This window comes from Macrobrachium nipponense, chromosome 8 (genome assembly GCF_015104395.2).
Source record: "Macrobrachium nipponense isolate FS-2020 chromosome 8, ASM1510439v2, whole genome shotgun sequence".
Classification (NCBI taxonomy): Eukaryota; Metazoa; Arthropoda; class Malacostraca; order Decapoda; family Palaemonidae; genus Macrobrachium; species Macrobrachium nipponense.
This window is the reverse complement of record NC_087203.1, coordinates 39074703-39092202: the sequence shown is the minus strand read 5'-3', so window position 1 is coordinate 39092202 and position 17500 is coordinate 39074703. Positions and strand designations below refer to the sequence as shown.

The following is a 17500-nucleotide window of genomic DNA, read 5'->3' as shown; positions in this document are numbered from 1 at the left end:
ATCTATATATATATATATTATATATATATACCTATATATATATATAATATATATATATATAGATATATATATATATATATATCGCCCTCACTGTCGTCACGACGGAGCATCAATGAAGTAATCTCTCTCTCTCTCTCTCTCTCTGTCTCTCTGTGGCCATACCATAGACGGACCTTCACGCAACCGAGGAGTTGATGGCGAAGGACTCCTTCATTAATGTCCGAGAACTTAATTACGTTGCCTTCTGGGGGTCGAGGATTCCCAGCTTTTCATTTCCTTGATGGTCCTTCGAGTCGGCAGGATAAAGGGGAAATAACGGAGGGGGATCAAACTCCCCCGACGATTTTTATGATATCCTTCGGCGCGGTTTTATCCTTCGGGGACAATCCTGTCTCCGCCTCCTCCTCCTCCTCCTCCTCCTCCTCCTCCTCCTCCTCCTCCGAGGATCCTCGTGTGCTGTCTCGGTGGAAGTTAGTGGAGGGGCGTAATGGATTGCGCTGCTTTATAGGATACGTCGGTCGGCTTTTGTCTTTTTCTCCTCGCTTCTGTTTATGTTAGGGGATGCGAAAGTACTGGGGATGACAAGAGCCGTTCTGAAGGAGGAGGAGGAGGAGGAGGAGGAGGAGGAGGAGGAGGCGGCGGCCTTAAGAAGAAGAGGAAGAGGAGGAGGAAGAGTAGGAGGAGGAGTGAGCATCTGCAGCAGCCGTTGAGAAGAAGTAGAATAGGAGGAGCCGTTGAGGAGGAGTAGGAGGAGGAGGAGGAGGAGGAGCAGGAGCCGTTGAAAAGAAGTAGCATAGGAGGAGGAGGAGGAGGAGGAGCAGGAGCCGTTGAAAAGAAGTAGCATAGGAGGAGGAGGAGGAGGAGGAGTAGATGATATGAATAACTGAAAGAAGAAAAAAATCAACCGAGAAGTACAGAGAAGAGGAAGAGGGAGTAGGAAAAACGAGAAAAGGAGTAATTTGTAATGATAAAAATAAAAAAAATATCGTACATCTTAGTTATATAGTCACTCTGGTTATTTTCACGCAGGAGAAAGGAATCGTAGCGGCGGCCGGAAGGTCAGATCAAAAGCGGATTATAGAGGATAACACTCTGTTGGCGTTGCTTCCACAAAAAAAAAAAAAGGATTATCAGAAATTATTTTCTAGAAAAATTGGGACATAAAAAGTTTTATTTGTAGATCGGTATGATTATTGATATAATTATTTGTTGATCAGCATATTTGAAAAAGGTTGGTTCTTCTGGGTTTTTACTTTTGATATTGATATAATACACACACACACACACACACACACACACACACACACACACACCACACACACACATATATATAATATATATATATATATATATATTATATATATATTATAGCTTATATATTATATATATTATATATATATATAATATGTCAGCAAGGTAGAATAAGGTTGATTCTTTATGGCTTTTACTTTTTAAATTGATGTAATTTATATATATATATATATATATATATATATATATATATATATATATATATATATATATATATATATATATATATATATATATTATATACACATACACACACACACGCATATATAATACTATATATATATATCTATATATATATATAATATATATATATATATTTTATATATATATAGATATATATATATATATATATATATATATATATATATATATATGATCAGCAGAGTAGAATAAGGTTGATTCTTCTCGGCTTTTACTTTTCAAATTGATATAATTTTTCATATATTTATTGACCAACAAAGTTGAAAAAGGTTGATTCTTCTCAGCTTTTACTTTATAAATTGATATCATTATATATAAATATTTTTATTGATAAGCAGAGATTAAAACGTTGATTCTAGTCAATTTTAAACGGATGGTCATCAAGGAATACTAGGAGGTGGCGCCATCTCGGTAATCACCCCTTCTGATGGGAGGGTGTCTGGTTGTGGAATGGTGACCTTCCTGTTTTCAAAAATTCAAAAGTATTCCGTTTTTCTTCGTATACGAGGTTGTAGGCTTTATGTCCGTCTCATCCATGACTGCGACCCACCACAGTCAACAGTCAAGTCACTGTTCAGCCGACGATCACAAGGGGTTATTCGGAATGGGTACTTTCGAGGGAGACAAGAAAGAAGTCTGGGTATCTTCAGGTAGATCAATCTCAAAATGTCTCCTCCTCAGGTAGATCACTCTTAAAATGGGTGTCCTCCTCAGGTAGATCACTCTCAAAATGGGCCTCCTCTGGTAGATCACTCTAAAAATGGGTGTCCTCCTCAGGTAAATCACCCTCAAAATGGGTGTCCTGAGGTTGATCACCCAGAATGGGTCTCCTCAGGTAAATCACTCTCAAAATAGTTAAAAAGGGCTCAATGTCCATTTTTGAAAACACGCGTCATGTGGTGTTCCTTTGAGCAAAATGTAGGGGGTTAGGGAAAAATAAAAATAAAAATAATTGCAACGTAATTTGCATGGAAGAAGGGCTCGTCATTGCAAATGCCGATGCGGATGGCTTCTCAATGCATTATTTTTTCTGTTCTCCCCTGTCTGTTTTCTTTGAAGGGGAACGGAACAAAATTAGGAGGGAGATTAAGCAGCGAGGGTGGAGTAGGATTGCAATGTGCCCTCGCAGTCAATGCGATTATGAAAAGAGGATGGTCAAAAATTCAGTTCATTAAGGACGTATTGAAATGACTTTGAGTTCAATAAAAGATGTTGAAGTACCGTCTGATAAAAGATATTTCTCTTGGAGTGGACCCTTTGCCTGTCCTACACACACACACACATAGAGAGAGAGAGAGAGAGAGAGAGAGAGAGAGAGAGAGAGAGAGAGAGAGATGAAATCTATTACTCAGAATAAGAAAAAAAAATTCCTCGAAGAGTTTTGGCTCTCTCACCTTCAGTGCTTGATAATGAGTTTCAGGGGAACCGATATAAGATGATAACTCCGAGAATAATGAGCCAATAAAGGAAAAGGGGAATTAGGAAAGATTAAGGACGGAGGAAAAAAAAGAAAAGAAAAACTAGAATTAGAAAAAAATTGATGACCCCATTTTAACTTATTTTTATGGTTTTGTTTTCAAGTGTGTGGTGCGTTTTTGGTAGACTGTTTTTTCAAGTATTTAAGATTAATTTTTTTTTTTTTAAAGATTCCCTGCACAAGTTTGTTTTGGAACTAATATATTGAACACCTTTTTAAAGCACTTACCGTTTGCGAGGTCTGTCATTCGATTCCCGTCTGCCGCTCCTCCAGTCGACCCAGCTGTAAATGGGTACTGGCTTTTAGCTGGAAGTTAAAATTGCCCAGACGTGCCCCCAACGCCTTCCGAGGGTATAGAGCTGATCTCGACTTTGTATACCATGCATTTGCTCGACAAAAACTTCATAGTCATCGGCGCCGAGAAAATCTATTTATTTTTTTATCTTAAGAGAAAACGCCATATGTTGCTGCATTTTGAATGCATTATTGTTGCCCAGGCCCGAAGAAGCTATGGGAAGAAGGATGCGGCTTAACTAAGAAGGAAATGATAAATTTTCCTTTTAAAAGGGGAAATATTTATAATACGGGAAAAACAGAGGAAGGAGTAGAAATTCTAAATTTGGAATGGACGAAATGAAATCAGTGAACTGCGTGATCATGTTTTTTCATTTTAGGAAAACGACAGTTTGGACAATGGGTTGTCGTTGTTGATAAATTACACGTCACAAGTTTTCCCCTAATCAAAATGACCGGCCTCGTAGCCTATTATGGAGCTGATGACATCAGTCATTTTCGCGAAAGTATAATTCTGTCTGAAAGAGAATACGGATGCTTTTTCTAAAATGAGTTGACGGTTTCGTCTTGACACGAGCATATGTTTTTTTTATTTTCTACTTAAAAAAAAAAAAACTCCTACCTTGAAAGAGGAACGCTGTTTTGGAACAGAATCCGAATTCATGTATTTCATCAGTAGATATAAAAGTTATTTCTTTTATATCTATTCACAAACAATGATGATTTCTGTCGGTTCATGAACAGTAAAATATTACGTTTTATGAGACAGTCTTCTACTTACAATAAAGATTTATTTTGCCCCATTCTTAACCACATGATACTTAACATAAATTTGCATGGCTTTTTAATACATTCATGAAAATTGTGACCCTTAACGTTATTTGTACGACTTTTTAAGACATTCATAGAAAATGAAATTAATGTACCAGTGATTTGTTCATATATATCTGTTCTTCATGCTTGCAGCGGGAGATGTTAACCATTCATACGCATTTGTATGTAGTATATTTCTCACGCACCAATGAACACACATATACTACATGTATATGAGTTATCACATCACCGTTATTCATATATACACATTATGCTACAAATAACCTTTAATTTAAATATCTAATTATATATGTGTATATGTATATATTATATATATATATATATATATATATATATATATATTATATATATGTGTGTGTGTGTGTGTGTGTGTGTGTGTGTGTGTGCGTGCGTATATATGCATGTACAAATTCTGTGTGACTGTAATGGACAGGGTTGGTGAATATAGAGTCAAATATTGATTGTTTACATTGCAACGAAGATCATCGGAAATAGGAAAGATAAACACTGTCTGTGAATGGAGAAATAAGACGATGTGTCTTCGGGGGAATTCAATAGGCTCATCCTTATAGTCCTGCCAACACTCTCTTAGTAAATAAAGGATTCTTATTAGCAAAAAACAATGGGGCTGGTATCCCAGTGTCCCCTTTTCATCCCAGGCTCTTGAAGATAAGAAAGGCGAAGGAAGGAAGGAAGGGAGGGTGGGTGGGTAGCCCCGAATGAAACGACAGAATGTGAATGAAATTAGTTTAAAGATATGAACGAATTTAAATAATTTGGTAAATGGAAAAATAATCAGGACAGAAAATAAATGAAATTAGTAAAAGATATGAACGAATTTAAATAATTTGGTAAATGGAAAAATAATCAGTACAGAAAATAAATGAAATTAGTAAAAGATATGAACGAATTTAAATAATTTGGTAAATGGAAAAATAATCAGAACAGAAAGTAAATGAAATTGTAGATAAAATGAATGAATTTAAATAATTTAAGTAAATGGAATTTAAATCAGTTTTACAGAAAATAAATGAAAATTAGTTTAAAGATTATAATGAATTTAAAATCATTTGGTAAATGGAAAAATAATCAGTACAGCAAATAAATGAAATTACTTAATGATTGAATGGAATTTAAAATAATTTGGTAAATTGAAAAATAATCAGTACAGAAAATAAATGAAATTAGTAAAAGATATCAATGAATTTAAATCATTTGGTAAATGTAAAAGTAATTAGTACAGAAAGTAAATGTAATTAGTAAAAGATATGAATGAATTTAAATAATTTGGTAAATGGAAAAATAATCAGTACAGAAAATAAATGAAATTAACTATAAGAATATGGAAGAATTTAAAGTAAATTTTGGTAAAATTGAAAAATAATCAGTACAGAAAATTTAAATGAAATTAGTAAAATATCAATGAATTTAAAATCCTTTGGTAAATGTAAAAGTAATTAGTACAGAAAATAAATGAAATTAGTAAAAGATATGAATGAATTTGATAATTTGGTAAGTGGAAAAATAATTAGTACAGCAAGTAAATGAAATTAGTAAGAAATATGAATGAATTCAAATGATTTGGTAAATAAAGAAATAATTAGTAAAGAAAGTAAATGAAATTAGTAAAAGATATGAATGAATTTAAATGATTTGGTAAATAAAGAAATAATTAGTAAAGAAAGTAAATGGAATTAGTAAGAAATATGAATGAATTTAAATAATTTGGTAAATAAAGAAATAATTAGTACAGAAAGTAAATGAAATTAGTAAAAGATATGAATGAATTTAAATGATTTAGTAAATAAAGAAATAAATAATTAGTAAAGAAAGTAAATAAAATTAGTAAAAGATGGGAATGAATTTAAATAATTTGGTAAATTGAAAAATAATTAGTACTCTGACACCGAGCAAAGATAGGAGAAATAAATGAAGACGACGACAAGCGATTGACGACACTCACGTTAAATTGCGAATCGTTTCTAGCCAATCTGAGTCGGCTTGTATTTCGTGGCACTTAATTTGTCCTTAGAATTCGTTTTAAGAGTTCGTCCTTCCTCGCTTGGTTCGGGGATCGAACGCGGGTTCCTCGTGGGTGGGCAGAAAGTGAGATGCCGAATGAGGGGGTCTGCGGGTGTGATGCAGGGCTCATTATTCACAGTCATCGTCCACCCATCGATTTCCTCTTCGGGATCAGAAAGTAATTGACGTCGAATTATTCAGGTGGGTGACTGGAGTCCACAGAAGGAGGAGGTGCCTCGATTTCTCTTTTTGGGGGCTCCTACCCCCCCGGGGGGCATCAATGCACCACGCACGGTGCATTGTAGGCACTATTTAAGGTTCTTAGCAGCGTCCCATCGGCCCCTAGCTGCGACGTTTTTCATTCTTTTTGCTGCACCTCCTTTCATAATCTCTGTCTTCCAAACCTTTCCACTCTCAATTTCCCTCTCAGCGCTGAATGACCTCATAGGTCCCAGCGCTTGGCGTTTGGCCTCTTATTATCATTGTTTCTTTTTTTTCTTTTGAGATATTAAATAATTTGTTAAAATTCGTATCATCTCAGGAATAAACTTACTTGAATAGACCGGCATTAGGATTTAGTGCTAAACAGAACCTTTGGTTAAATTAAGTAACCCCCCCCCCCCCCCTCTCTCTCTCTCTCTCTCTCTCTCTCTCTCTCCCTCTCATTTAGTGACTTTTTTTTTTTTTTTTTTTTTTTTTTTTTTTTTTTTTTTTTTTTTTTGTTTTTTTTTTTTTTTTTTTTTTTTTTTTTTTTTTTTTTTTTTTTTTTTTTTTTTTTTTTGCAAATTGAGTTAAGATCTGTTTCCACAGCTCCGCATTTATGTCCAGACGTCCCCTTTCAGGAATTGTTAAAAGTGCCCTGCAAGATTCATTCTTTTGTTTGTGTTGCGTTGTTTATGTAAACACGTTGTAGGTAGCCAGAGTGGCATCGAAAGGGAACGGATTTAATTAGGAATTGTGTACACACAAACACACACACACTTACATATTTATATATATATATATCATATATATGTATATATATATATATATATATATATATGAATATATATATATTATATATATTATATATATAATATATATGTGTGTGTGTGTGTGTGTGTGTGTGTGTGTGTGTGTTTTATATAAATGTGCATGCATGAGTACAGAGTAGGTACAAAATAAAATACAGTGAAGTGACGGTGATTGCTTACTTGGCCAAAACGAAGCCCGGTCACTGTAAGAAAAGTCTAAATAGACTCCCATGTTGAGTTGAGTGTCACAGTGGTCGCCAACCTTTCGAATTTCATGGACCACTGAATGTATAATTTTAAATTTGCCGTACCACTAATATGAATAAAAAAAAAAGGTCAATTTGATATGCATTTTATGTGTACTACGTTAGAATAAATTCATATTTGTAATGTTTAATTTATTGTAGTTAATAATGCTGTTAGTTAGTTAATGCTGTTTTTTTTCCTGCTATATATGCTGGATCCAAATTTGTAAAACTAAATCGCCCTAAAATGCTAAATCAAGCGTTAAAAATGCTAAATTGGCAACACTGGGGTCTCTGTCTTCTGTATCAGGGTTGCCATAAGAGGATTAAGAAAACATGAAAATTTAAATAATGTCCCAATTTTTCTGCGGACCATCAAAATTTCTTCATGGACCACCAGCGGTCCGTGGACCACCGGTTGGCCACCGAAGCAGGCAGAGCGATACAGGAACTCAGAAATAGGGTGAGAATTGATTGCCGTTCATAAAATGAATACAGCAGGCAGTTTACTCTGGAGTGCGTGAGTTCCACACAGTATTTTGGAGTTAGAGATGTGTGTTTCTGGTGATAGAAGTTCACTCTCGACGTGGTTCGGAAGTCATGTAGAGCCGTTGGTTCCGTTGCTGAATAACCACTGGTTCCATGCAACGTAAAAACTCCATACAAACAAACAAACAATACATGCGTAATCATCTAATCATCTGGTGTTACTTCACGTTTGTCAAATATTTCGTTTGCGGAGGAAACTTGAATGATCCATTTTTTATTGGTGTTAAGATACTTTCTTGGTAGAAGCGTCAAACAGATTAACGTTGGAAAAATAAGTTTTGCAAAGGTCTTGTAATAGAAACTGGTCATTCAGAATGACTGTATAAACTTAAAAAGATAATTTCGAATTACGTAACGCTACTCAAACCTCATTTTGAAACGAAGAGAACAATTATGGAAAACACCAATCTTATTCTCAGCTTCATAATCACTTGGAGAAATTGGCGATTATGTCCATCTCGTCATAATCATCGTCATAATCAGTCACAATGATGTGACGAAGTGATGTTCTCTTGATGTTATGGTCGAGAGATGATGTCGAATCCTCCCCGAGTGGCTGTTACGTCAAGAGGATCATCGGGACTTAATGATTGTTGAAAAGTCTCTCGAGTGTGCTTCAGCGTTATGTGAGCTGACGTCCTGCACATGGGGTTTGGTGTGTGTGTGTGTGTTGTGTGTGTGTGTGTGTGCGCGTGTGTGCGTGGGTGTATAAGTGTTGATTTCTTCGCGACTGATGCTAAATAAATGGCTCTTTTACGCTCTTATGCATCATATCTGCTGTTTGATCGAAAACAAGAAATATAAAAGGGCGAGAAAAAAATATGGCAAGGTTATAGGGCTTAACCAGAAAGAAGTAATTGATCTTATGTACGCATGCATGTATGTATGTTTATGTATGTATGTATGATGTATTGGATTGTACATATCGCCTGCCTGTTTTTAAAGGATGGGAAACTGATGTGGGAAAAATGAACCAAACTTCAAACAGTCAGTCGTATGAAGAAAATACAACTAAGTACAACACACGCACACTATTGTATTATAATAATGTAATAGTGTTAACTTAGTTTCTTTCTTTTAATTACGATTATTATATATATAATATTATATATATATATATATTTAATAGATAATAAATATTATAATAATAGTTCCGTATAAATAAAATAAATCTGTTACACATTACATTATATAGTACATAATAGTGTGCGTGTGTGTACTTAGTTTATTTTCTTCATACGACTGACTGTTTGAAGTTTGGTTCATTTTTCCTTGTGTGTGTGTATATATATATATATATATATATATATATATATATATAGTATATATATTGATATATATATATATATATATATATATATATATATATATATATATATATATATATATATATATATTGTGTATATATATATATATATATATATATATATATATATAAATATATAATATTTTGTATATATATATATCTATATATATATATATAATATATATATATATATATATATATATATATATATATATATATATATATTACACACACCTCTGGCATACATCATATTTCATGGATTGTATAAATGAGAAAGATTCCAAAAGAGGAGTCAGCTATTATTTTAGCAAAATTAGCAAAAAAAAAACCATGTTTAAGTTCGTATGACCTTCGTACTTTGAAGTCAGAGTATGAAAGAGGCTTACGTGGCCGTGTGTGAGTGTTATTCACGAATCTTTTATTATATTACAACTAAATATCTTTTCTTATTGATTTTACTTATTAAACTTTTTCGTATGCGTTATTAAGCTCAGGATATGAGGACCTATAGCTGGTTCACTTAAGGTAGATTCTTGGGTGAGCCCTATATCTACGCAAGACGTTTGTTTGGCGGGCTCTAATTGGCTGGGAGCTGACTACCTCCCGGTACCAGCCAATCAGCGGCCGCCAAACAAACGTCTCGTAAGCATACGTCTCATCCAAGAATCTACCTTAAGTGAACCAGCTATATTATTTTATTTAAGAATGTTTTCATTGAATGCTTTTAACTTTACTTAAGGTGTTGATATTAAAAATTTCGGATTTTACATATGATAGTTAAGCAAAGAAAAAATATGCTCTAGTTCTGTTTTGTTTTTTTACAGAATGGAACCATTTGTTTTGCCTGTCAGTTTATGATTAAATGCTTTAACGGTTTAATAATTCTGGAGGCATTAACAGTAGATTGCCTTCATTTTTATGCTCTGAGGTGCAATTGCATATACGAGTTTGTTGATGCGCCAGTTTTTGAAATTACTATTACTAATACTAACACTATTATTAATACTATTACTATTACTATTGAGAGAAGAACGGCGGAGATATTGAATGTTTTGAAAATATTCGCTGCCTGTTGAGTTATTGAGCAAAGAATTATTCATTTCAAGTCTGTTGCTTTATTGTTTAATTAAAATAGATTTTTGAGCAGCCGTGTTTTAATGACTATCCCCGCCACTAATAAAAACGGCTCGGATATTGAATACTCGGAGAAATATTCAGCAATTTATTGGGAGACGGAATCCAGAATTACTCCGTGTCAGTATATTGATGTATTGTATAATAAAAACTTGTTATTTATGCATGACTTATTTTTCTGGCAGTCTTCACACGAGGGTTTAAAATCTCCATTTTAATTAGCGAGAAATCTGGGAGCTTCTGCCAATCTCAGTCGTCTAAGGGGGATTTCGGATTTTTGTGAGCGTGTGATGAACTGTGGATTAAATGACTGGCAACCGTGGGGATTACATGATGGGAAGCAGTGGGGATTACATGATGGGAAGCAGGGATTAAATGATGGGAAGCAGCGGGGATTAAATGACGTCATGTATTGGAATTAAATGACTTGATGTATTGGAGATTAAACGACTTTATGTAGTGGGTAATTGTAATTAAGTGACTACATGTATTAGGGATTAAATGACTTCATGCATTGGGGATTAAATGACATCATGTATTGTGGATTAAATGACTTGATGTAGTGGGGATTGCATAACCACGTATTGGGATTAAAGAACTTCATGTAGTGGGGATAAAGTAACTTTTTTGTTGCGGGGATTAAATTTCTTCATGTATTGGAGAGTAAATGACTTCATGTAGTGGAGAGTAATTGACTTCATGTAGTGGGGATTAAATGACTTGGACGGTCATTCTGGATTAAATGAGTATAATGGTAATTCAGTGATTTGAATAACTATGGATTAAATAACTTGAAATAGGGATTAAATGGCTTGAAGAAGAAAGAGTGAGGATTAATTTACTCGATGGAGATGTGGGGATAAAAGGACTTAAAGAAGGAGGGATTAAATGCCTCACAGTAGAGATTTAATTGCTTGAACAAGTTTGGATTAATTTACTACGTATTGTGAGTTGAAGAGTGAAAGAAGTCAGGAGTGAATGACTCAAAGGAGAAGTAGGAATTATAATTATTGGAATAAAGAAGATGAGATTAAGAGAATCTAATGACTCAAGGATTGGCAATGATTATTTGAATAAGGTGGGATTATAAAGGACTTTAAGAAGTAGGGACTAGATAATTAAGGAAAGAGAATTAGGTTTGATGGAATATCTAGAGTATGACGATGGGGTGGAGACAAATTTTCCAAAGAGAAATTTATGAGGGAAAGGAAAATTTAAATACTGCAAGGGAAGGGGGAAAATATCTAATACTGAACAGAACGTAAGGAAAAGTTGATACTAAACGCAAACAAGAGCATGTATGAGGGCCAATTACATCAATTTTCCAAAGGGGAAATTTATGATGGGAAAGGGGAGTTGAATAATGTAAGGTAAAGTGGAAGAAATGTCTAATGCTGTATAGAACGTAAGGAAAAGTTGACGCTAAACGTAAACAAGAGCATGTATGAGGGCCAATTACATCCTGAAAAGGGGAAAAGGTCAAATTCTGATAAAAAAAAAAAGCGAAGGTCGTTGAAAAGGGCAGAATTTGAATGCTGGAAATAACATGGCATTATGGTAAAAGATTTTCTGAAAGAAATACAAGGAGGGAAAATAGTGGAAACTAAATCCTGAGGAAGAACAGTGACTAAGAACGAGAAGAGGAGAAGGAAGGGGGAGAATTGAATGCCGAAAAGGAACAGGGAGAGGGAAGAAGTTGAAGGTTGATGAAAAGCCTTGATGTTACCAGGGTGGAGGGGTGCGTCCGGCGCTCCTCCTACGATGCCCTAATATTAAAAGCCCCCGGGCCCTTAATGTCGAATTTCTGTTCATGTCACCTGTGCAAGTGACCGACCCCTTATTAATGGGGGCGGTGCACGCGTGGGAGGGGGTGTGGTGGGTGGGCGATGATTCTATTTGTTATGGTTCTTTGGAGAACTTAAAGGTATATGGTCTTATGGGAGGGATATGGTTACAGGGCATGTTCCCGTGGGAGGGAAATAGGTTCATGTTCCTGTGGGAGGGAACATAGGTTCATGTTCCTGTGGGAGGGAACATAGGTTCATGTTCCTGTGGGAGGGAAAATAGGTTTATGTTCCTGTGGGGTGGGAATACGTATGTAGTATATGTTTCTATGGGAGGGGGATATGGGTTTATGTTTTCGTGGGAGGGAAATAGATGTACGTCCCTGTGGGGAGATGGAGGGGACCAATATGGCTTAATGTTCCTGTCGGAGGGTTGTGGGGTTTTGCTCATGTTTGAGGTAGGGTGTGGGAGGCAGGGTTGAGGGGTGGGGGGGGGGGGGGGGGGGAGGTAGAAGGCTATGATATAATTAGCGCTTGTTGCGTAGGTTAATTAGGGGGCAGGTAAGTATTGACCTTATTGAACATTCACTTGCATAAGCGTTGCAAAGGTCGTCGTCTGTTGCCTGGAAGAGGGATGGTTGCTTATTTCTTTGTTCCCTTTAAAGTTGGTTGGACTGTTATCAATGTTTTCGTTATTATCCAGTTTCATGAAGGAATTTTAGTTTGCTGTCATTTTTATTTCATTTGTGATTGTTCATGATTACTGTTGCGTTTATTATCATGTGTATCTTTGTTTTATTTGTCTTTTTTTCATTTTTGATTGTTCATGATTACTGTTGTGTTTATTATCATGTGTATCTTTTGTTTATTTGTTTGCGTGACCATTGTTGACTTACCATCATTTTTTACTTCGTGTCCAAGTACTTGAGGTGGGTAAACCTTATCACGCTCAGTAGGGGAAACAGGAACTGATTGAGAGCGTAATATAAACACTTAATGACGTGATTTAAAATTCTCTCTCTCTCTCTCTCTCTCTCTCCCTCTTCTCTCTCTCTCTCTCTCTCTCTTCTCTCGTGTGTATATATATATATATAATATATATATATATATATATATATATATATACACACATGTATATATATATATATATATATATATATATATATATATATATATATATATATATATATATATATAAATATATTTAAAACCCATGGTTCAGTGGTTATCAACTCGTCACACTTATTTTACTGTTGTGTGGACGATTTTAGACTTTTATTCATTAAATCTCTGAAGATCTTTGTTTCGGCAGTCGCATGAGCCTTCCTCCTCTTACTTTCTTTAGCCTCTAAGTGTAACACAATTCCTTCCTCGTCTATTGCTCACTTCTGGAGAGGCTCAGATTTCACGTAAAGTAGATTCCATTAGTCTGAAATTCTCTGCTACAAATGAAGCATGGGTCTCCATTGTTTTTGTTTTTTCATGTATTCGAGTTTCAGTGAATAAGGAAGTATAGCAAACCGAAGAGAAGAAATCCAGTGAAACCCGGACGTGTAGAAAAACAAAGAAATCCGAAATTGTAACTGTGCTTCATTTGTAGCAGAGAATTTCTGACCAATGGAACCTACGTAACGTGAAACCTGGACCTATTCAGGTCAGCTATTGCAAGGTATGGCATGTTATTCCGGATGTGACGTAGCGTTGGCCTCTACGAACACGAAGGAATTAATCGAAGGGCGATTCCCAATAGCTTATGTTGGACACATTTTGAACTCTTGCCAAAAAAGGACTCATTCCAGGTATCCTGGGACATTAAGATGCTCCTTCCCAGCGCCTCTCTTTTTCAAAGAAAAGAACTTGACATGAGTTCGAGTGCCTTTACCTCGACAGTCCGGTCATTCGAAGCGAGAGAGAGAGAGAGAGAGAGAGAGAGAGAGAGAGAGAGAGAGAGAGAGAGCGCTCTTGGCATTAGTTCAAATAGCCTTTCCCTTGATACTTTGATCATTTGGAAGCAAGAGATAAAAAGCAGTCGAATCATTCGGGTTTAATTTTCTGACTCAACTTTCCCACAGTAAAATGGCGCAGGCGAATCCTTCTCTTTCACGGGGTTCGACTCTTGAAGCTCTTTGAACTTGTTAATGACATGAATTAGAGTGAGTTTTAAATGACTCTTATGCTATAGATGACCGTCGCATGAAATTCTCTTTCACGGGTTCGACTCTTGGAGGTCTTTGAACTTATTAATGACATGAATTAGAGTGAGTTTTAAATGACACTTATGCTATAGATGACCGTCCGCATTGAAAATTCTCTTTGTCACTGGGGTCGGACTCATGGAGGTCTTTGAACTTGTTAATGACATGAATTAAACTGCGTTTTAAATGACACTTATGCTATAGATGACCGTCGCATGAAATTCTGTTGAGTACTTTCTTGTAGTGACACACGAATCATCGTGAGAAACGAAGTGATAGAACACTTTAGATTCATCTTTTTAATAAGAGAAAGTACATTCAGAAATAGGTATGTATTGTGTAAGTCATTTAAAAATATTTATTCTCATTTTACACGTAGTTACTTGGAATTCTAGTATATACAGAGATATAGGTAGGTGAAATGAGTCTGTATATACAGTGTATAGGTATGGGTATATGTATGTATATACATAGAAAATTCAAGTATGTAATATACTTAAAATAAAAAAAAGATGTGTAGAATCTAAGCTGGCTATGTATTGTTACAAGAGATATGATAATACTCTCATCGGATAAAATTCTGAATGTAATTCTGTTACAATTGTGAAATATTTTATATTTTCTCTAATAAAAGATAAAAAAAAAGATTCCTTGTCGTGAGAAAGAGCTAGAAGACTGGAAGGGAAAAGAGACGTCTTCTTTCTCACCCCTCCTCCTCCTCCTCCTCCTCCTCCTCCTCCTTCCGAACCTCCTCCCCTCCTCCTCCTCCTCCTTCGACTGGAGGAGTCCTTTGGGAGGAAAGTTTAAACGGGGATAAGATTATGTTACTAGGAGTCCGCAATTTCAGAAACGAGGAATATTGGTTTAGTCTTTTTTTATTTCTTTAAAAGTTCTCTTTATCATTTCAAAGAGCAAATTATCGTTGTAGTTCTTTTTGGTAACGTCCTTGATTTAGGTTTGTCTGTGCGTGCTTGTGCGTGTTTGTGTGTGTGTGTTATACATTTTGTTTACGCTTGACTTTCATATTCAATGTGTCAGTTCGAGATATGCCTTGATTTGTTTATGTTTTTGTTTTAATTTGTTTCATGAGTTGCCCTTCATGATTTTTTGTGGTGTCTTTCTTTTCTGTTTTATTCCCGTTACCGTTAACGTCTGTTTGTGCCTCGGAACTTCTTCCTCTCCTCTCAATTTTTACATGGAACTTCTCTCTCTCTCTCTCTCTCTCTCTCTCTCTCTCTCTCTCTTCCCGTCCACTCTTTCTTAGGCTGGAAAGTATTTGAATCCTGGAGTCACTCAAGGAGGAGGTGGAGATAAGGAGGAAAAAGAAAAGAAAGAAGGAGGAGGAGGAAAGGAGGTGGAGGAGGAGGAGGAGGAGGGGGGAGGAGGAGGGGAGGGAGGGAGGAGGGGGAGGAGGAGGTCGGCTAAGGCTCCCATGGCGGCAGTTGAAAGTGAAGTGGCGGAGGAAAGAAAGAAATAATATATATATACATCATACATATATATGGTATATAGTATATATATATATATATATATATATATATATATATATATATATAAATATATTGATATATATATATATATATATATATATATATATAATATATATAATTATATTTTTAGCGATAATATTTATCAGCTATATATATATTTTTTTTTCATTCTCTTAATGCGGATTTTTGTCTCGTTTTCCTACATCCAGTTCCTTAGTGGGTAATATTTTTATATATGTATATAATTTTATAATATTTTTGTTGTATAAGTTGCTGAAAAGAATTTTTTTTTTTTTTTTTTTTTTTTGGGGGGGGGGGGGGCCGGGTTACTCGATAAGAGGAGAATTAAACTTCGTCATCGATTGTTTTCATCATGTATGTGTGTGTGTTTTTGTTTTTTTTCTTCGCATCTTTCTTACGTATTGTTAGTCTCCTGTTGACACGTTAGAAGACAATAGTGCCTTTTTTCTTTTTTTTTTCTGTTGTCTGCCTGTCCTTGAGTCTGTCACAATTCTTCGTACATTGTTCTAAACATTTCGGCCTAGAAGGATACGGAGTTAGAGTGGAAAGTTTCGTTGGCTTTGAGACAAAGTTAGCATGAGGACGTCGAATATGTAGGTATATTTTCATACTCTTGGGTAATAAACAAATGATTGAATGAACTTGAGCAACAAACCTCCGTAGGGGGGTAGTAGCGCCGTTAGTGCATCTCATGTGGTGCACTGTAAGAGAGTTACCTTAGGTTCTTGGCACCGTCCTTATCGGCTCCTAGCCGCAATCTCTCTCATTCCTTTTGCTCTGCCTCCGTTCATATTCTCATTCTTCCATCTCACTTTCCACCCTCTCTAACAATTATTTCATAGTGCAACTGCGAGGTTTTCCTCTTGTTACAGCACCTTTCAAACCCTCTTATCGTCAATTACCTTTCAGCACTGAATGACTTCATAGGTCCCAGCGCTTGGCGCCTTTGGCCAAAATTCTATATTATTCTTTCCTTCCTTGAGTATGAAGGCAGATCGTTCGTTGTTTCTGCCTGTTTGTCCGTCAGTTTAACTTTTTTTATTTTTTTATTTAATATGTGAAGGACTTTGACATATGGCTAGTTTATGTATACAACTTTATCCTTGGACACAACTCTTGAACTGCTGGAGATAGAGACTTCATATTTGTCATTTTTACTCCAACGTCGCTAATATTAGGACCTCAAAATAATACCTACCAATGGGGGCGGTTTGTGGTTCACAAACACATGTCGGTAGAAGATTATTGTTGTTATTTACCATATTATCAGGAGAAATGCCCTTCGACTGATGTTGATTGGGGCACATACTGATGTTTTAATAATCTCTGAGGGTATTTTTTGTCTTGTTTCCAAGTTTTCTTCGCATGTTACGTCATCTGTTACATACTTTTCTCTTTTAGCTCTTTTCTTCATTTGATTTCATTGTCTTTCAAGATATTGTATCCTTCCATTTTCTTGCAAATAAATTTTTTTTTTTTAGGTTTTTGCTTTGGATTATAATTCTCCCCATTGTTATTGTTCCTGTAATTTCTTGTCGGATTTCTCATGTAACTTTCGCTTTGTCTCTTATTTCCAGCTTTATCATTAAATCTCTAGTCGATTTAGTTTTTTTTTGTATCAATT

The 17500-nt window shown here is 35.4% G+C and overlaps 2 protein-coding genes across 3 annotated transcripts in view; one reads left to right on the top strand and one right to left on the bottom strand.

Moving 5' to 3' along the window:
- The window catches only part of LOC135222690 (uncharacterized), a 341671-nt gene that overhangs the window by 83221 nt on the left and 240950 nt on the right, over positions 1-17500 (top strand). The window lies entirely within an intron of this gene.
- The window catches only part of LOC135223056 (uncharacterized), a 50190-nt gene continuing 33192 nt past the window's right edge, over positions 503-17500 (bottom strand). Inside the window, exon 4 of the mRNA XM_064261564.1 lies at positions 503-883. Coding sequence (XP_064117634.1) covers positions 503-883 — 381 coding nt within the window. The remainder of the gene's footprint in view (positions 884-17500) is intronic.